General features: G+C 38.2%; 1 protein-coding gene and 1 pseudogene across 1 annotated transcript; both read left to right on the forward strand.

The window, feature by feature from the left end:
• Nucleotides 1–1,849: 1,849 nt before the first annotated feature.
• LOC143532064 (wall-associated receptor kinase-like 6) lies at nt 1,850–14,290 on the forward strand (annotated as a pseudogene).
• Nucleotides 14,291–18,668: 4,378 nt separating this feature from the next.
• On the forward strand, nt 18,669–21,190 carry LOC143532883 (mitochondrial dicarboxylate/tricarboxylate transporter DTC-like). Its single transcript, XM_077027806.1, has 6 exons — nt 18,669–18,866; nt 19,156–19,239; nt 19,458–19,519; nt 19,609–19,970; nt 20,055–20,269; nt 20,887–21,190. The coding sequence occupies exons 1-6, from the start codon at nt 18,747–18,749 to the stop codon at nt 20,941–20,943; spliced, it is 900 nt and encodes a 299-aa protein (XP_076883921.1). The 5' UTR covers nt 18,669–18,746; the 3' UTR covers nt 20,944–21,190.
• The last annotated feature ends 238 nt before the right edge of the window (nt 21,191–21,428 follow it).

Here is a 21,428-nt window from a genome sequence, read left to right on the forward strand (position 1 = left end):
AAACATTTCTATATTATCTTACTTATTTATGCCTTTACATGTTAAGATTTTAGATATTGAACCGAATAGTTTGGTAAATGATGAGAGTGAAGCGATATCAAGGGATTTCAAGGTGCGCATGTTTAGTGTCAAAGTATATTTTTGCTTGTTGTTTCAACATTTTCGCTATTGCTATTTGTTGAGGGTATTTTATTATGAATGACAATTTATACACGAGACACGATTACATGACACGTACCTACACGCCCTTAATAGGTAATAGGTAAGGGCTTAACATGTTTCGTGTATTAAACAGGTAGACACGAAATTACCTGTTAATTTTCGTGTCTTAACAGGAAAAATACTTGTTTACCTGTTAGATACATGTTAATACATGGTTATTTTTGAAATATTATATATATATATATATATATATATATATATATATATATGTAGTTATATTATATCCTAAGTCCTAACCCTAAATTCCATTCTCAGTTAATCACTTCTCTCACCGTCCACAGTCCACTACCTCTCACTCTCAGCCATTACATCTTCAGAGTTCAGCCCGTCGTTGGCCATCGGTTTATCATCAGTTCATCACTCTCCGGCCATCTTCAGCCCTCGTCATTGTCCGTTATCGTGTATTATCGTGTCTTATCGTGTATACCAGGTAGTAACATGTTCGTGTTCGTGTTTGGGTTACATGTACACGATTAGTTTTCGTGTCGTGTACAGGTATACACATTTCGTGTTCGTGTCTTATTGTGTTCGTGTCTTATCGTGTACGGGTATACACGATATGCCAGCCCTATATTTTATTTCAAATGACAAGATGAGACCGACAAGGATAAAGAGTATGAAGACATGGATGATATGACAATTGCAAATAATAAAAATGAGGATGATGATGACAACAAAACAAGATAGAAGCACGTACCTAAAAATATTCTGCTATGAAAAACAGGATGTGTTGTAATTTGAATAGTAGCAGGTTCATAGGTAGTTTTTGAAAACATTATTAAATCTTGTAAAATTGTATATAAACCCATATAATGTTATGTTTCTTACATTCCAAAAGATCACCGACCAAGTCAAAAAAGACCAAAAGTACTGTTAAATCTCGTTTTACATTGAGAAGCACATCGAAAACGTGGAAATTATATATACATCAAATTACTTAACTAGCCTACAAATTAGTTATTAAAATAAGTAGTTCTATCACCAATAATTATATCCCTTGTCAAATGTTAATCCTCCCCGTTGGTAATTATAATCTCGATTCGTTAAAGATAAAACCGAGGGGTGGCTAGGTTGATCTCATGGGGAGGATAAGGAGGAGATCAAAATTCAAATATTTTATTATTTAAGTTTTATTTATTTAAATGTTTATGTTTATCTTTTTAGTTTCCTAGTTCTAGTCAAAGTGTGATTGTTAGGTTTATAAATACTTGAGTTTGTTTTCATAATAATAATAAGAAAGAGAAGAGATTTGAGTTTTTTGAAGAAACCTCCTGTGCATTCCTTCCATTATCGATTATCACCACATCTCCTATTTCAATATTAAATCTTTACAACACTTTATTATTAATTCTTCTTGTTTTACCACCAACGAAAAGTCAACAGCAAAGGTATATGTGTTCTTGTTCACGTACGGTGTAAAATAAAGAATACGATCAACTCAAGTGAAAGAGTTATAAGTCCAATTTGGTTCTCCAACACCCGTGAACTTAAAGTATAAAAATATATATATATTCAAAGTTTGGGTTTATTTCTCGGTAGATTCCTTCAACCATACCCACAAATCCACAATTAATATAAATATAAGCACCTCTTACATTTTCTGGTATAATCACTGTTCTTTACAAACATGAAGTTATTCAAAACTTACCGCTTTCTCATTTTCTTTTCATTAGCAGCAACATCCATTGCAACTCGAGAGTACGCGAAGACAGGGTGCAATGACACATGTGGGAACGTGAGGATTCCATTCCCTTTTGGAATATGTGCAAATTGTTCTGTGAACCATTGGTATATCATTGATTGCAACTCTTCCACGCCTTATCTACCAGCACTCAACCATCTCCAAGTCTTGAGTATAAACTCGATCAATCAAACAGTCACTCTCAGTACGCCAAGGATCACGGATTGTCAAAATGCAGTTTGGAAAAGCAGTGATATAATGGGTGTCGATCTTGGTGGTAGCCCCTTACTGTTTCCCAAACATCAAAACAAATTTGTTTTTGAGGGGTGTGGTACTGCTGCGTTGATGGATAATGGGAGTGTTCTCACAGGGTGTTCAACGGCTTGTCTCAATGATACACTTAAAGAAAGCAACAAATGTTTTGGAAACCGATGTTGCCAAACTGTAGTTCCTCATTATCTCAGGTCGTACAACATTAACTTCACAAGCTTGGAAAGACAAAGGGAGGACGGAGCTTGTGGATCTGCCTTCTTGGTGGATAAAGTTTCACATGGCCAAGGAAGGTTTTCTAACCGAAATGCCTCTTTTATTCCTATAACACTTTTGTGGACTCTAACAAAGTCTGATAACGTAACTTGTTGTTATGGGGTCTCCTCGGATGGACGCGGGGTGAATATATTTAATGGTACTCCAATCATAACAATGATATGCAGCTACTACCATGAGGGAGACAACCCTTATTTGGAAGATGGATGCAATGACTATGGTATGTAGTATTTATCTGCAATTACTTTGCTTGTTAATATTTAAGAACTTGAATTTGAAAGTAAATATGATATGCAGCCCGTTGCCAACAATATTCCAAATATCTATTATGATCCTTGTTGTTTACAAACATGAAGTTAGTTCAAGTGTACCATTAATTACTCATTTTTCATTTCTATAGATATTCCAAAATATGCAAAGAGGGGGTGCAAAGAAACATGCGGGGGCGTGAGCATCCCATACCCTTTTGGAATCGGTGCGAGTTGTTCTCTCAACAAATGGTACATAGTTGATTGCAACTCCTCAAGGCCATATCTCTCTGCACTCAATCACCTGGAAGTCTTGGACGTGAGCTTGGAGAATCTAACAGTCACTGTTAGTACCCCAAAGATCACTAATTGCCAAAACCCAAATCTGAATAGTAGTGAGATTATGGGTGTTGATCTTGGTGGGAGTCCCTTCTTGTTTTCCAAACTAAACAATATATTTGTTTTTGAGGGGTGTGGTACGGCTGCTTTAATGCACAATGGGAGTGTGCTCACAGCTTGTTTAGCGGCTTGTCGTGGTGTTACACTTGGTGACGAAAACAACTGTTTTGGAGTCGGTTGTTGTGAAACCAAAATTCCTAATTTTCTCAAGTCATACAACATTCACCTCACGGCTTGGAAGATGAATACAAAACATGTGGGTCTGCTTTCTTGGTGGATGAAACTTTGTATGACCCATTTATTTCCAGGAGGATTAATACCTCTTTTATTCCCGTGGCACTTCTGTGGACTCTAACAGACTCGGATAACGTAACTTGTTGTCATGAGGACCCCCGGGTAAGACATACGTTGGATATGTTTAATCATACTACAGTCGACACGTTGACATGTGAATACACAAGTTCGTATTCAATATATAGAGGAAACATTTTCTTAGTAGATGGATGTCTTTTATCATTTGACTCGGGTATGTAATAGGATATATAGTCTTTATTTTTGAAGAAACACGGATCCACTCCCCTTAACGGGTCCTAGATCCAATGAGTCAACAGGGTAGGATACGGTTAACTGCTGATATGATACACTTGATCTTCTTCTCCGGTTGCTCAGATTTGTCTTAGAAAAGTGGGGGAGTGGAGGTGACTGCTAAGAGAATGAACTCTTGTTTATAGACACAAAAATATGTGGGAGCCAAGGGTCCAAGAGAATGTCCTTTCAATGAATGATAAAGGCTCCTTATATAGGACTCCATGGCTACCATCATGAACCCTAACCTTTATTGGGCGAGGCCCGGTTAGGGGTTACCTCTACAAACCCCCAGCCCAACGGGCCTAATTAGTAGACAATAATAATAATGTAATAAACATAATATATTATGTAATAAATAAAATGTCATACCGGGTTTGACGTACCCTGCACCTACAAGTCCCCCCAGTCCAGTGCTTCTCCTGGGCGTGCAAGCGGTTTGGTGAAGTGCTGGACTTATAAGGAATGCTCAGGGGCGAGGAGTAGTGCTTTTTTGACCCAATGCTTTCTTTGTGGACCTTTTTGCACGTGCGTCTACTTTGTTTTGGGTGGTAAGAGGTTTTAAATCATGATGGCGATTTTGGCGCGCGGGCCTTTTTATCATAAGATGACCCGCAAGTCATTAATTCGGCGCGTGGCCATATGGGTTTATAAGGAATCCCAACCTTTAATTTAGCATTGGCGTTGGCATTAGCCTGTAGCCGTGGCATAGGAATTATCATGTGGCTCTGGCGTTGGCATTAGACTGTAGCCGTGGCATAGGAATGATCCTGTGGCTCTGGCGTTGGCATTAGCCTGTAGCCGTGGCATAGGGATGATCCTGTGGCTCTGGCATTGGCATTAGCATGTAGCCGTGGCATAGGAATGATCCTGTGGCTCTGGCGTTGGCATTAGCCTGTAGCCGTGGCATAGGAATGATCCTCTGGCGGACGTCCTCCATACAAAGATGACACGCAGGTCACTTTCGGCGCGTACACCGGGTATAATAGGATGTCTTTCATCCTCGGGCGAATTATGAGGTGTGCCCAACTTTATACTCGAATGTCTTTCATCGCGCTAATGTAGTGGTGATATACCATGATAGTCCCCCAGTTCATCGCTGCTATATAATGTTAGTAGCATTGAACTTGTAATAATAAACTTGTTAATAAAGTTTTAATCACATGCGCATACGAGTATAAACAACTTTTTATATCATTGACAAAAAATGATATTTGTTTTTTTAAGATGTCATACGAAATAAAATAATTACTCATAGTCATTTTACTAATAATCATTCCAAAGATTTGGTAATATTTACGTTTATTAGTAAAGTCTAAGACATCGTCCATTTCATTTCATAAACAAATATGTAATATTAGTTTATTAATAAAAATGGAAATTGTGTCAAGACATGACTTGAGTATCCGCTTGTTTTAAAATCTGTGAAGAAATTCACTTACCTTGCTGAGAGGATTCCAAGCCTTTGACATGAACATTTCGCGTCTCTGACGCAAGACTTCCTCAATAATTGACCTCAACTTTGTTATACTTGCAGTAACCCGAGGGGATAAATTGTCAACAATTTAAACCCTTATTTAAGATCATAATAAATATAATATCAAAGTTGAGTTGAGGGGGTTATTTTAAAATTTTGGAAATTAATTCATTCCCAACAACCAAGATCTGCACCCCTTTCACTTGTTATCTCCATGTATCTATACTGCCATTTTCATTTTGTTAACTTGAAACAGAGCATCCATGGTCGTCGCTTTAATTGAAGAAATATAATTTCGTCAGAGCGCGGAGTACAGTAACGACCCGCGATGACGGGCGTTTAGTCCATCGGCATGCGCAGGAGTTCTCATATAGCTCGCGATAATCGCTATTGGCCGCATCGAATATAATCAAACGACATGCAGTGGTCGATATTATTTTGCTTAGACGCGGATGGGGCCCGCATGGTTCACATATGGCGCGCGGTTATGATTCGTACGTGACCCGCACGGAGTTTCGCGGAAGCCGCGGCTGACTAGTAACAGCTTTTCTCGCTGTCCGAGGAAAGCTCGAATCGACCCGCCATTGTTTTGCTAATGACTTTTTCGTGATCTGTGGGAACAGAGGATGACCCGCAGTTGTTTTATATGGAGCTTCACTTGTCCGCGGAAACCGGGGTTTAACCAGCTGGAGCTTTCTTAATTAACCGCGGATGTCGTAAACGACAAGACATTTGTTGTAATTATGAGGACCATTTGAGTGACCCGCCGGATCTTGCACGGAGGGATTGGGATTGACACGTGGATGTTCCGCGGGGCGGGAGTGACCTGCCGGAACATGCATGCGGGGGTTGGGATTGACCCGCGGATGTTCCGCGGGGCGGAGTGACCCGCCGGAAGTTGTATGTGATCCGCCAAAGCTTGCTTGAAGCTTTTTAAGTGATCCGCGGAAGATGTTAGAAGATTACGTGGAAGCCAAAAATTGACCCGCATGAGATTATAGTCAATACGCGGGAGCGATTTCCATCCGTGGTTGATTGAAGTTGACCTTATTAAGGTACCATAGCTTTGGCGTGTGGGTAAAGGCCCAGTGGCGAACCCAGGATTTTTTGTCAATGGGTCCCAATTTTTTCGGTTTACAAAATTTTTGGGTCGGTCGTTATTCGGGTCGGGTCGAGAGGAGGAACATAATAAAACACGAAAATATGGTGTCATCAGAAACGAGTAAGTAGAAAGAATATAGATTAGAAACTAGATAGAACATACACTTTTAATTCATTTTTATTCATACCCGAAAAACATAAGCGTAAGGTATATATATATGGTCTTACATGAATAACCAAGACATGAAAAACTAACTCTTACACAAATAAATGATTAATTATAATATAAATACACAAGATAAATAATTTAAGTATATGTAAAACCCATGTTGTCATTATATATGTTGCATGATGATAATGGTTATATGGGATAAACTAGAGTGATAATGGTTATATGGGATAAACTAAAGAAAAAACACAAATACCCTAACTAAATAACTAATATTGAATAGAATATTAAAAAAACAACAAAAACTGGGTATGGTGAGGCTTGAACCTGCAACCTCTCAAAGAAAAAACAAGGGACTTTTCACTAGACTAGTTCAGCCTTAATAGTATGGAATTCAAGTATTAATTTTTATGGGGTACTTACAAAATTTAATATATCGTCTCTAAGTAATTTTTAAAAAACATTGGTGTCCCGGGACCCCGATGGGAACTATGTGGGTCCACCCCTGGGTAAAGCGACACTGATTTTTAAAAGCTTTTTCGCGGCTCGCGGAAGACAGAAAATGATCCGCCATCTTTGATCGGAGCTTTTGTATGAACCTGCGGAAGCTTTTCTTGCGACCCGCGGGAGCTTTTTTGCGGCTCGCGGAAGACAGAAAATGACCGCCAATGTTTTGCTTGAAGCTTTTTAAATGATCCGCGGAAGCCGTATGTGACCCGCCAAAGCTTTTCGCGGCCCACGGAAGCATTGTTCTTGCTGAGCGAGTAAGTGTTGACGGTGCATGTTTCCGCGGTGGTGGAGTTTATCATGAGCCCTCATTTACTTTAATTGCTCCGGTGGTGATGAAGGAGCCCCGTTGTGCATGTATGGTGTACTTATTTTCCGTCATATAAGACAAATTACTTTGGGAATGATTAAAAACTTAATTAGTCAACAAATTAGTCAACAAAAATAGTACAATTAATAAACCCCTAAGTCAAACAGATTGCGGACATTTTATCAACCTTCAACTCAACTTTTTGTAATGTTTCTCCGGTCAACTCGCTCAACAACTCCCTAAGCCAAACAACTTAGCATGCAGTTGCGGAAGCCGCCATGTACTCAGCTTCACACGAGAAAAGTGTAATTGTCTCATGCTTTTGCGAGCACCATATAATTAGAGATTCCCATAATATAACACATACCCGGTGGTACCTCTTCCATCATCCTTGTCTATGTAATGAATGATGTCACTATACCCGAGAAGTCGCGTTGACATGTTCATCACGTACTTGATACCATAACTCACAGTTTCTTCCAATATGCCAGTAGGTGTCTTATTACTATACCATGAGATTCATGTGGGTTTTATATATATCGACTAACAATGCCCATCGAGTACACCATATCAGGTCGGGTGTGTAATAAATACCGCAAACAACCCCACCACTTTTTGCTACTCGGTTGCGTTGAGTTCGATTTTTTCTCAACTTTTGAATGTTTCAAACAGCGGTCCATTGGATCTTCAGCCGGATTACACCCATGCATGTTGATCTCTTTTAGAATTCGTTTGGCACGTTTTTCTTGTGTAATTTCTCTCACGTCATCTCTTTGAATTACTTCAATTCGAGATAGTAGGTTAACTTCCTAAAGTCCGACATCTCAAACTTTGTTGGCATACCCTTCTTGAAATCATAATTTATACTTGTGCATGTACTTGTTACAAATAGATCATCCGCATACATGGCTACGATCAAAAGAATGTTTCCCCGCCTATCTTTCGGTAAGCCAACTAATTCATGGAACATTTTTGAATCATTATGAATGTTATCGATCTTCGTGTTCCAAGCTAGGGAGCTTGCCTTAAAATGTACAGGGCCTTTGACAACTTGTAAATTTTTGCCTCATCACCCTTTTTCTCATATCATTTGGTTTGTTAAATGAACACATTTCTTTTAATTCATCATAAAAGAGGTTGTTTTAACATCAAGATGGTGGATTCCCGCCGGCTATTTGATGCAGCTAATGCCACTAATTGCCGAACGGTGTCTATTAAGTCTACTGGAGCAAAAACAACATCAAAGTCAATCTCGCGTTGTTACTCGTAACCCTTTGCAACAGACTGAGGTTTATATTCTTGATCGATTGATCTACATATCGTTTAATTTTAAACCACTACCTCAACCAATATATTTAGCCCTCTTAGGAAGTTCGGCTAACTCAAGGTTTCTTTCTTGTTTATCGAGTCGATTTCGGCATTCATGGAACGAATCCATGCTAATTGGTTATATTTTGCCCCAAAATAAATACTCGGTTCACCACTTGCTTTTAAGAGGAATTGCTCATAGTCAAAATTTCGTTGTAACACGCGATCATCATGCTATATTCTTGGTGAAACCGAGACCCGAATTGCCCACCTTGGACGTGTTTCGACCACGTTTTCACCGCGATGGACCTGTGTATCATCATTAGTTGACTTGGCTTGAAAGTGTGTCGACGAATCAGACCCATTAGTGCTTAATCCGTCTAAATCATTGGGATCAATCTGAATAGATGGTGATCTATCAGCGCTTGGGATGTTTGTGTTGTTTTCAGGCGCCTCATCTGAGGTAGGATTGATTTGCCAACCGTAACCCATGCCCCCAAACACACACAACACCATATAAAACATACCAAGCTCATAGTCGCTCATATCGAATTTCTTATCGTAATTCCAACCTTTGCTTTTGTAAAAGAGGGTGTGCCGGTTAACAACTATTTTACACGTGTTCAGGTTGAAAAAGGGTAAGCTTTTGAACCCCTCTCGGACATGACATAAATAAGTTGTCTGGTCTGTCATCAAGCTTCTTTAGATGTGCACATGCTATTTTAGCAAATGCTATGTACCCAGAAACTTTTACGTATATAGTTTCTTCTTCTTGAACTGTTTATAGGGCATTTGATCTACTAGGGCTCTTTTTGTGACCCGATTGATAAAAAATGTTGAATGTTGCACCATCCCCATTACAGTTTGGTTTTGTCTTTCGACCATGCCTTTTTCTTGTGGTGTGTAAGGGGCATTTAATATCGAATATTTTCATTTTTTTACGAAACAATTGAAATCATGTGAAATGCACTCCCCCTATCAGTTCTAAGAGTTTTCATTGGTGAACCCACCTTCTTAATCACTAGGGTTTTAAACCTCTTAAAACTTTCAAATACTTTACCCGTTTTCTTTTCAACAGAAATGTCCACACTTATCATAATAATCGTCTATAGTAACAAATACATACCCTATTACCGAGGATAGTGCATGGGATTATTGGACCACACAAATCACCATGAACCAACTCCATAGGCCGAGTTTCTCTAAACATGGTTGTGTTGTAAACGAGATCCATGTTTGTTCACTCATCGAACATGGTTCACACAATTAATTTTCATGTTCAATGTGGTAACCAATGTACTAGATCCTTCTTGTCCGACCATCTATTACATCACCTTGAAGTTGATGTGCCCGAAACTTGCATGCCAACGTCTTCACTGTCTTCAATCTTTGAATGCAAACACACGAGACCTCCAACTTAGATTTCTATATTAAAAATCTGGTTAGTGGATGTTGTGACATTTAAGTGAGTAACCTACCATTCTCATTGTGCGTGGTCAAAAGATTTCCGGACTCCGTTGGGTGACATAAACTCAGCATATTATTTTTCAACTCCGAAATGTAATAAATCTCGAATAGCAAATCTTGTTCACCCCATTTTCTTGGAAAAGAAACGACCTACTTCCCTTGATCGTAGCCTTCTACCTGTCTCCAAACTTAACCTTCCTGGTTATGTTTTCATTTACTTCCCAAAAAAATATGATCGGTTTCCAGTTGTATGATTGCTAGCACCATTACCCAAATTTCATACATCGTCATTGATTGGTTCAGCCTTGTATTTCTTTGGCGTTAGGTGTTGTTCATTAGGAACACGACCTGATGCATATACGTTGCTTCATCAGTCTTTTCTTTGGCTTTCGGTTTTGTTTACTTCTTTACCCTAATGATCTTGGTTCGGGAAAGATGTGAAGTGGACTCAGTTGTCACATCAGTAACAAAGAATCTTGGAATGACTCTTTTTATCCTTTTTCTTTTTCTCGACTCAATGATCCTTGTTCGGTGCTATGAGTTCGGTCTTGGCCATTCGATCGACCTCGACCTCCACGTCCCGGTCCCCCGTCTGAACAAAAACTACTTCGACCTACAACATTTTCAAATCCCAGCTGTTGAGAACCAACACTTACTATCTAAATATACTTTGATCTCAACATACTTTTAAAAAACTTATTAACCAACCTACTTCATATATAACTTCACCAAGAGCTGCGGATTTTGAGGCAAGGCTCAATAAATTGCCCCTAGAATCTGACTCAATCATCCTCATGTTGTCAAGTTCTGTTATCAAGGTCTGGAGATATGCATCCCTAACCCAATCGTCGCCAAAGTGTGAGGTTTTTAATCTAATACCATATGATTTAGTAGTTTCTTCAACTTCAATCAACATGATCATGGTTTCAGGTCGGATTGAAGTAACAAGGTCACATCTATGTCGTTTTGGTATAGATCGGTGATATCTAAGTCGATGGTATCCTAAACCTTGTGAACTCTTAGGACTACGTCCATTCGCATAGCTCACACAGTGTAATTCGTGGAAGCTAACATCAAAGAGTGAACAGGAGATAACACACTCTCTTTGCCATATGATGGTGTTGGTTGTGCTGACGAATCCGACATGTTTCAATTGGTGGTGATTATTGAACCTACTTGTTCAATCATGAATCACAATAACCAGACAACACTTGTTCGATGTGACCCAACCCAACTACTCAGTCTCTCTCATTCTTGGCGGAAACTAACTTGTGATCGACCTGGAGACTCAGTCATTGATCGTAGGTCGCCCACTAGTGGCGGCTTGGATCCAAACACATTCGACTAATTTGTTAATTATCATTAGTTCAAGATTAGAGTATGATCCTTAATGAAGAACACACAATATTTAGTAAACACACTTTCATTATACCATGGAAATATAAACTTTCACAAATTACCCTAATTTGGTTATGTATATTTATAATGTTAACACGACTTGTAAAAAAAAACCTAACACCACTTTGGCCGAATCCCATAAGTTGAAAACGGTGAGTCAACACGAATTCGGTCGTATCGACTATGTTCGTTACAATATAAACAACGTTGATAAAACCCGAGAGTTGAAAACGGCAAAATAATTGTAAAATCAACATATAAAATAATAAAGTATTTAAATCATCGTTTATTTGGTCATTAAAACATGGGTGTTGGTAAAACTTGAGCATTGTCGGCCTCAAGCTTTGAGGCGGCGAGTCGGTAAAACAAGTGCTGGTAAAACTTGAGCATTGCTGGTTCCGGGCATTGCGGAAGTGAGTTGACACCAGGGTGTTGCGATGGTGAATCGATGTTAATCTGGTCGATTTAAGCTACACTCGTTATGATATTAGAAAAACAATTAATAATAATAATAATAATAATAAGGTGACGACTTGAACCAATGGTAGCCTTGCGTCATCCAAGTTCTCCTTTATTATATTGTAAGAGTAATATTTAATATCTATGGGTATCTTAGTCATTTTGTTAGAATTTAACAGAATAGATAACATGAGTTAATGTTAGTACTCAAACTCGTTACAAAATTGGAAGAGTTAAAACTCAAACTTGTTACTTTAAAACCTGTGTACCCAAATGTCTAGAGTTTTGTGTTTGTAACCTACATTAATACCCTGTACCTAACCTAAAAGAGACTAATTTTTTAACTTTAAAAGCAGCCGGTCCGGTCCGGTCCGGTCCGGTTAAAAACCTTTCATTTAACATAAAGGGCGGACAAAGTTAGTCAAGTGGAGTCTAATAGCAAGATTTGAAAACCATAACGTATTGCATAAGTATTCAACCAAATGACCAATTCATTTTTCAATTTTCACAATCAATTACAAGAAATAAATACAAAGTGTGGACTTGATTACAAAGTTTGATTATAACAATAAACGGAAACTAACAACTCTGAAATACTATCTAAAAATATGTAAGAAACTAATAATCAAAATATATTATTCTTTGGGAGTGATCCATGCATGATTTAAACTATCGGGTGCAAGTGACAATTTTCACCAAACACAAGCACGAAAAATTAATAAACTTAACTCAAAAATAAATAATAATAATAATAATAATAATAATAATTAATAAATTTCATTATTGTAGGCACCATATATCTTATTAACCGTTTTAAATCTTAGGTCATGGGGTATACTTTAACCCTAACATAAATTAAGATGAATGACACTTTAAAAATTGATTAAACCACTCCTCATTTGTGTTAAATTTGTCAAAAAGGGGCAATGGATTATGCTTTTAACGGGTTAAAAGGCAAAAAAAACAATATATTAAATTAACAGTTAATAGGAGTGGGATGGAGTTAAAAGAATTAAACCATTTTCTTTGAGTGAGATGAAGTAAAAGAGAGAAAAATAAGTGATGTGATGCTTATGTGGAGTTAAAAATGATTAGAGTATACCCCATGACCTTACATTTGTGATCACAAAGAATCCACAAATACTTAAAGGTAACTTGTAACATAGTTGAATCTGACTTCAAAACGGATTAAGACGCAATTAGGAAGTTCAGCAGCCCATTAGTCTACTTACTAACGGTTGACATTGTATTGACTTTCATTCAGGTGTGTGCATAAGCATAGGTGTACTTTTTCTCGTCGCAATTAGCTATTTCTTGTACAAAGTGATTAAGAAAACAAAAGAAAGGAGGCGAAGAAAGAGATTTCTTAAACGTAATGGCAGTTTACTTCTGAAACAACAAGAAGAAGCTGATCCATCTTTAGTTGATAAAACAATACTTTTCACATCACGTGAGTTGGAGAAGGCAACTGACAACTTCAACGAGAACCGGATTCTTGGACGTGGAGGTCAAGGTACTGTCTATAAAGGCATGTTGGCAGATGGAAGGATTGTGGCAGTTAAGAAATCAAAAAAGGTTGATGAAAGCCAATTAGAACGGTTTATCAATGAGGTGGTAATTCTTTCCCAAGTCAATCATAGGAATGTTGTCAAACTTTTGGGATGTTGCTTAGAGACAGAGGTGCCTCTACTCGTTTCTGAGTTCATTCCAAATGGTACCCTGTATGATTGGCTTCACAAGAAAGCTGAGGAGTTTCAAATTTCTCTGAACATGAGGCTACAAATAGCTACAGAGGTTGCAGGAGCACTAGCTTACTTGCACTCAGCAACTTCCATTCCAATATACCACAGAGACATCAAAACCACCAATATACTTTTGGATGACAAATACAGAGCTAAAGTTTCGGACTTTGGAACTTCACGGTTGGTCTCAATAGAGCAAACACATTTGACTACCTTAGTTAAAGGTACATTCGGCTACCTTGATCCCGAGTATTTTCGATCTAGCCAGTTGTGATGTTTATAGTTTTGGAGTTGTTTTGGTCGAATTGTTAACCGGAGAAAAGCCGATTTCCAAAACTACAGTTGGTGAAAGTAGAAGTTTAGTTACACACTTTATGTCAGCAATGAAAGAGGGGCATGTTATGTCTATTTTTGACGCAACAGTTATTAAAGAGGGTACTAGAGACGAGCTTCTAAGTGCGGCTAACTTGGCAATGCGATGTTTAAATATGAAGGGAATGTATAGACCAACAATGAAAGAAGTATCTGTAGAGTTAGAAACCATATGAATGTCTCACATTCCCTCTACAGTTCAAATCAGTCCCACTGTGTATGGGGAGGACATTTCAATGATAACTTACGGAGAATCATCAACGACATTCCCAAGTTTTAATGACAACATCAGTCATTGATGCAAAAATGCTGTCACTATTTATTGTTCAATAAATTTACGTTGTTATATAATTTCAAGACATGAAATGGGTTAAGTTGTTTCATTAGTTTCTAAACAAATATTCACTTTCATTTCTATTATTTTAGATTTTTAGATATGTGATGTTTGGAGTTTGGATCATACTTGTATTTAAGCGGTCGTTTTATCACAAGTAAAACGATGAATAAAGTCATTTTGAAAATAACTTATTAACTTATTGGCTTTTTAAATAGTCATTTTAATAAGTCAGAATTTATGGCTTTTTGAAAATAGCTTTTTAACTCTTTCAAAAAAAAAAAAAAACTATTATTAGAGGGACTTTTGTGTTTGCTAAATACTTTTTTTTATCTTAGTGGCTTTTTGAAAAAACAAATTGAAGAAACACTAAATCACCATTTGGCCAAATTAGTTAATCCTTGGGTTAAGATCAAGTATCTCCCACGGGGGTTAAATGTAATCCGCCATATTTAAGTGTAACCACCTGCAAAACAGAACACCGTTATCTCGTTACAAAAAAGAGGGGGGGGGGTTCTCGTAACCACCCTCCGACGTGAGAATAAGTATAGGAGACTGAATAATTAATCACGGGGCACTAGTGAGTATTTTCGCAAGAGAGTTTGGATCCTTTTACCGTTGGAGGTTGTGTAGTATTTATAGCTGGATGGGAGGAGAGAATGTATGGGTCGCCTGCTGTGTCAGGAATTCAACCAATTAGAGAGTTTCCACGAGCGTCTGGAGGGTTGGTGAATAAAGTGGTTGACTGATGGTGATGTTTGTACTACGTAGTACTATTGACTATCCGTAGTCAATTCCATATTGGTTGGGCGTCCTTTTCAATAAGATACTTCCTTTTTGCACCATACATAGGAAGATCTTTGGTGCCACACTTCCCGAGATGTCAGGGTTTGTTTGGCGCCTGACGGGATGTATATCAGCGCCTACAGGCGCATTTTGGCGCATAGGTGGGTTTGGGACCATACCCCTTCAAGTCCCCCAGTCCATTTTTTTCTCATATGATAACATTAAGGAGAATTATGGACTGATCAATGAGTTGTTTATGGAGTTTCTCCCACTATTTTCCTCAGTGGGTAGAATCTTCTTTTTTGGGAGCGTACTGTGGATGAAGGTTGCTGAAGAACTTTCTTTTAGGCGGAGCCTTTCTGGCGGAGGGTTGTGATGACCCTTCTTGGGCGGAAGTATTTCTTGCGGAAGGATTTTGGAAACCTTCCTTTGGCAGAAGCTTTTCTGGAAAATGGTTATTGGAAATCTTTATAAGTAGAAGCTTTTCCTGCGGAAGGTTTTTGAAAACCTTCCGTTGGCAAAAGGTTTTTGGAAACCTTTATTAGGAGGAAGCTTTTCATGCGGATGGTTTTTGGAAACCTTCCTTTGGCGGAAGCTTTTCTGGCGAAGGTTATTGGAAACCTTTACTATGCGGAAGCTTTTCCTGTGGAAAGTTTTGGAAACCATCCTTTGGCGGAAGCTTTTCCGGTGAAAGGTTATTGGAAGCCTTCCATAGGCGAACCCACCCTTATTCTTTTTGGCAAGTTTCCTTGTGTTAATGTGGCTTAACATGTAGACTTGGGTGGGAGATTTTAAATTTATTGGTGATAAAGATAAGGGAGATTGGGTGATGGGACGTGGAGGTGACGTTTACGTTCTTGCAGGAAACTTTTTCATCTGTTGCAAGCGCGTAGACGAGAATCTCAGTGACGCACCCAGCTGTAACACACCTGAGGATTTGTTCCTCATATGTAGCGCACGTTGGTTAGACCGCCAGTTTTTCTTACCTCGATTACCCCCCATCGTATTAATTGCGATGAGTTTATAAAGAGGAGTTGAGTATCACTTCCTCACTAATCCTTCTTTCTTTCTCTCGTTCTTCCTTTCAACAGGTGATTTTCGGCAAATATTTATCTACACTGGCGAATATTTTCCCAAAATTCCTCTTTGTTTTCTAGAGCTGTTATAACATATCGGACACCACACGATAAGACACGATGACATGTTGTACCAAACACAAACACAACACTATAACTAATCGTGTCATTTTTTTCAAAACACGAACACGAACCTGTTTAGTAACAGGTTAACCTGTTAAAACATGTTAAGGGACCTGTTCAAACATACAATGAATACATGTATAATGAAACACAAATTTTCAAAAGAAGCATAAAAGTATTAATTAATACATAATCCACAACATCTTTGAAACAAAAAAACCACAATTCTTAACATATATGAAACAAAAAACCACAAATCCATTTTGTAACATCTCGAAAAATACCATATTTATTTTGAGTTAAAAATGTCAACTTTGAAAATAAAAGGACCCAAAAATATTTTAATAATAAATATGGTAAAGGAATAATATATACAAATTATAAGTTGAAAGAATTCCATAATTAAGGAAATGGTGGAATGGAATTCAACTCACATGGAAAGAATAAAGAAAATGAAACTCATTCACATGGGTATAAATAAGATAAATAAAGTTCATTCCACATTGAAAACGAGAAACTTTTGGAAGCTCATTATAAGGATAAGAGTTTTCATAGTAATGTTCTTTTATGTCATGCATGCACCAGTGGTCCTAACGGAGGGTGCGAAGCACCCGACGCGCACGGGATCGGGCTCGAGCGATGAGCGCAATGTGGTGCTTTGATGACACACTTTGCACTTCGCATCGCTGCGAGGCACCTTAATGTTTTTGGAAAGTGGAAGCGAGACCAAGAAATGCCAAGTATTCAAAGTAAAAGACCAAAAATGCAAATTCCGATTTCTTGACCTATCGCGATACGCGATGATCAAGAGACAACCCATCGCGTAACGCGATGGGTATGTCACAGAACCCCATGATGGGAGGTGTCGCGATACGCAATCACCCAAAGCCTCTACGTCATCGCGTATCGCGATGACGTGGTCTGACAGGCGGTGACACATGGCACCACGTGGCAAGCCTATATATGACGCGACAAGGCAAGTCGCGATACGTAATGACCTACAAACGGCCCATCGCGTATCGCGATGAATTATTATATTCAGATAATCTGTCGCCGATCCACGCGATACGCGGTGGATCCTTTCCAAGACTCATCGCGTATTGCGATGGGTCAGTTGGGCAACGTCTATAAATAGGGCAGCCAACCTTCATTATACATCACGCATCTTCTCTCTCTCTAGAATACTCTCTCACTACCTCATTTTCCGTGCCACCGAATCGACGATCGTACCTTGAAATCTGTGCCAATACTCGATGTTTCCTTGAAGTGCGTGCCATCACAAGGTGAACCGACGCTTCATCTCGAAGTAACTGCAACATGACAACCATCGAGCGTCACCCCGATTTGCGTGCCAAGAAGTGTTGACTAAAGAAATCTCGATAAGCGTGCAAGTGCGGAAGTGCTGCCGAAAGTACTAGGTGTTTATAAGCCAAACAAGGTAGGGGTTTCGCCCGAATAAAATATTGTTATAATATTAAATAGACTTAGACCATATTCGAGAGTATACTCGATATCTCGAAAATATAAACAAAGAAAATATAAATAAAAGATATCAAGATAAAAGTAATTATTTGTTATTAATATTATTTGAGTCTCTTAAATAATAAATAAAGAAATAAAGTATACGTTTCTTCTTTGGAAAATATAAATGATCGAACTATAAGTTCCTGTTTCACCTTGTGCTCGTTTGATTCTTCACCTGCTCATTGATCGCTTGTTGTTCCTTCACAAACTTGATAATATAGGTTCGCGTTTCACCTTGTGCTCGTTTGATTCTTTCACAACGCTGGCAACCTGTGATTGGCCTGACGTGCAATCGTGGCTTTATAGGAATCTTGGGTTGTGATTGGTTTCTACATCACCTGTTATGCGATGTCCCGCCTTTTATGTACAATGCATCCTCCGCTTAACTCTTTGAGCTATTGTATGCTAAGAACTTCTTTCGCAGGTGACGTTGCTTCTTACGCTGCGTATGGCCCTCTGCGTTCCGCAGATAGTCAGCTTTGCCTTACCTTCGGAACTTTGTGGTACCTTGTGGACGGCTTATGACCCCACCTCCACACTTATTTATCCATTTATCAGGACCTTATTATTGATCAATTTAATTAGATTTAAAAATCCAAGTTAGCAATACAACAACAATATACAGATATTGCTCTACATTCCAATTTTCATCATACTACAAATTTTACAACAAAAAAAAACAAGAAAAAAGAAAGGAAAAAAACTGGTGGCGAACAAATATACATTCAAAGATAAAGGGAATATCAATTCATGGCCAAAGAAAAATAATAATAATAATAATAATAATAATAATAATAATAATAATAATAATAATAAACAATTGACCATCTATATACATTACACATAAGCTAGTAGTGTCTCTCACACACACAGAGCCGCTGCCCTGAATCTGAAACCCTCACTTGTTTGAAAATGGGAGATGAGAAACCAAAGCCAACCGGCGGCGTCTGGCCCACCGTCAAGCCTTTCGTCAACGGCGGAGCTTCCGGTATGCTTGCCACGTGTGTCATTCAGCCAATTGATATGATAAAGGTACCTCATTTCACTTCAATTCAATCTTTTTACTTGTGGGTACTCTTCAATTGCACTTATTTTAGGGTTTAGATCTGGGTTTTTTATTTTGTATGATTTGGCATTTTAAATTAGTTTTTTTAGGTGTTTTATGCTTTAAATTTACATAACATAGTATTATTAATGTTTAAGGTATTTGGGTTGAAGATTTGGGGAAAATGGTATATGTGGGTTTGTTAAGTTGTGAACTTGGAGTTGTAATGCATTATTATATTTATTATGTTAAAAGTTTTTTTTTGATTGCTTGCAGGTGAGAATCCAGCTCGGTCAAGGATCAGCTGTATCGGTGACGAAGGAAATGCTGAAAAACGAGGGTGTTGGTGCTTTTTACAAGGTTTGCGGTTTGCATTACTCGTATATGTTTATATGTGTAAAGTTGATTCGTTGTGTCTTTTTCGTTAACATTTTCTATTGTTTCACTATTATTATGTTTAATATATGTACTATCATACTCTGCGTGGATATCTTATAAGTTTAAAACTTGGGTTGAATCTTTTGATGTCTAGGTGTTTCGTAATGAATATTTTTTAACAAATGTGTCGTGCGGTGCAGGGTCTGTCTGCCGGGCTGCTAAGGCAAGCCACATACACGACTGCCAGACTTGGTTCATTCAGGTGAGTAATCATTTGATAAATAAACCATGTTTGAAAATATGTTATATCAGTATGAACCCTTGATTTATTTGTTGTTTGATAACTTACAGGATCTTAACAAACAAGGCACTTGAAGCGAATGAAGGAAAGCCGCTTCCTTTATACCAAAAAGCTTTGTGTGGGCTGACAGCTGGCGCAATTGGAGCAAGTGTCGGGAGTCCAGCTGATCTGGCACTCATTCGTATGCAGGCCGATGCGACCCTACCCTTAGCCCAGAGGCGTAACTACACAAACGCGTTTCATGCTTTGTATAGGATCACCGCAGATGAAGGTGTGTTGGCTCTTTGGAAAGGTGCGGGTCCCACTGTTGTTAGGGCTATGGCTTTGAACATGGGAATGCTTGCTTCGTATGATCAAAGTGTTGAGTTTTTTAAGGATAATTTGGGTGCTGGTGAAGCCGCTACAATTTTAGGTAAGTTACACTCATACCTTAATGATAGTGCAATATATGTATATTGGTATGCGTGTATGTATGAATTAACACACGGTTTTGCAGGTGCAAGTACGGTATCGGGTTTTTTTGCTGCAGCCTGCAGTTTGCCTTTTGATTATGTGAAAACACAAATTCAGAAAATGCAGCCCGATGCAGAGGGGAAATACCCGTACACTGGATCTTTGGATTGTGCTTTGAAAACCCTAAAAGCTGGAGGACCTTTTAAGTTTTATACAGGATTCCCGGTTTATTGTGTTAGGATTGCCCCTCATGTCATGGTACTCTTTCTCTCTTCTCACACGTAGGCTTGTAAACGAACCGAACGAAAACGAACAGGGCACGCTCATTTTTGTTCATTTGCTTTAACCGAACAAACGAGCGAACACGAACAGAGTTTTATTTTTCGTGTTTGTTTGTTAAGAAAATGAGTGTGTTCATGTTCGGTCGTTAATGGCATGAACGAACGGTTCATGAACATAAACGAGCTTAAAGAAATGGAAATAACTAAATATAGATGAACAAACATAAACGACCATAACTGAACAAACACCAGTTAAAAGTAAACGTGAGCGGTGAGCATAAACAAACAAACTTGAATAAATGGTATGATCCCGAAAAATTCAGATGAATATATAAACAAACTTAAGCAAATGTAAAGTAACAAACATAAATGAGCATTTACAGATTACAGACCAACGTAAATGAATTAAACTGGACGAACATAATTGAACGAATTAGACGTGTCCGTGTTCGTTTATTTAACTAAATGAACTAAAAGTTTTGTTTATGTTTGTTCGTTTGCTAAATAAACAAATCACACCCGCGTGTGTCTGCATGCAATAATAGTATGATTTGATAATAAATGTTTCTGATATATTAATTTCTGGTTACACAGATGACATGGATCTTCCTCAATCAAATTCAAAAACTAGAAAAGAAGGCAGGATTATAATAATATATTCGGGCTGGGCTGGAACCAAAGAAGCTGCTGGATGAACTGAAATAACACTGTTGTACTTGTTGCAGGTTTTGCGCACTTAGAATCTCCAAGTATACTTATTAATTCTGAAAATTCTATTTTTCAAATGATTATACTATTTTGTTGTTCAGACCTTTTAGGGTAGGGTTAATTTCATTGATTTTGCTTAGGTTCAGACTGTCATTTCAGCAAATAAATCTGTGAACTTTTGTCATGCTTATATGGTCTCGAGTCATAAATAACGTTTACCTAAACTGTAACAAATCTATTCAGTTTTCATTACTTCATAGAGAGAAACTATGTACAATGAACAAATTAATTCTAAAAGGGATAAAACTGGGAGTAGGGGTGATGTTGTGTTTGGCTATTTAATCCTTGAGTTTGCGTGTACCGTGGGTCTTGGTAAGTATTTGTTCCATACCTTTCAAATTTGCTTCTGCCATTCGTTTTGTGGTTTC

This window comes from Bidens hawaiensis, unplaced genomic scaffold, assembly GCF_021521415.1.
Source record: "Bidens hawaiensis isolate Kalapana, Puna unplaced genomic scaffold, B.hawaiensis_p1.1 tig00000702_1, whole genome shotgun sequence".
Taxonomy (NCBI): Eukaryota; Viridiplantae; Streptophyta; class Magnoliopsida; order Asterales; family Asteraceae; genus Bidens; species Bidens hawaiensis.

Excerpts from the sequence above, each read along its gene's own strand:
- LOC143532883 (XM_077027806.1), top strand. The coding sequence starts at position 18,747 with ATGGGAGATGAGAAACCAAAGCCAACCGGCGGCGTCTGGCCCACCGTC. Across the intron at positions 18,867-19,155 it reads AGCCAATTGATATGATAAAG|GTGAGAATCCAGCTCGGTCA; the intron begins GTACCTCATTTC and ends GATTGCTTGCAG. Across the intron at positions 20,270-20,886 it reads GGATTGCCCCTCATGTCATG|ATGACATGGATCTTCCTCAA; the intron begins GTACTCTTTCTC and ends CTGGTTACACAG.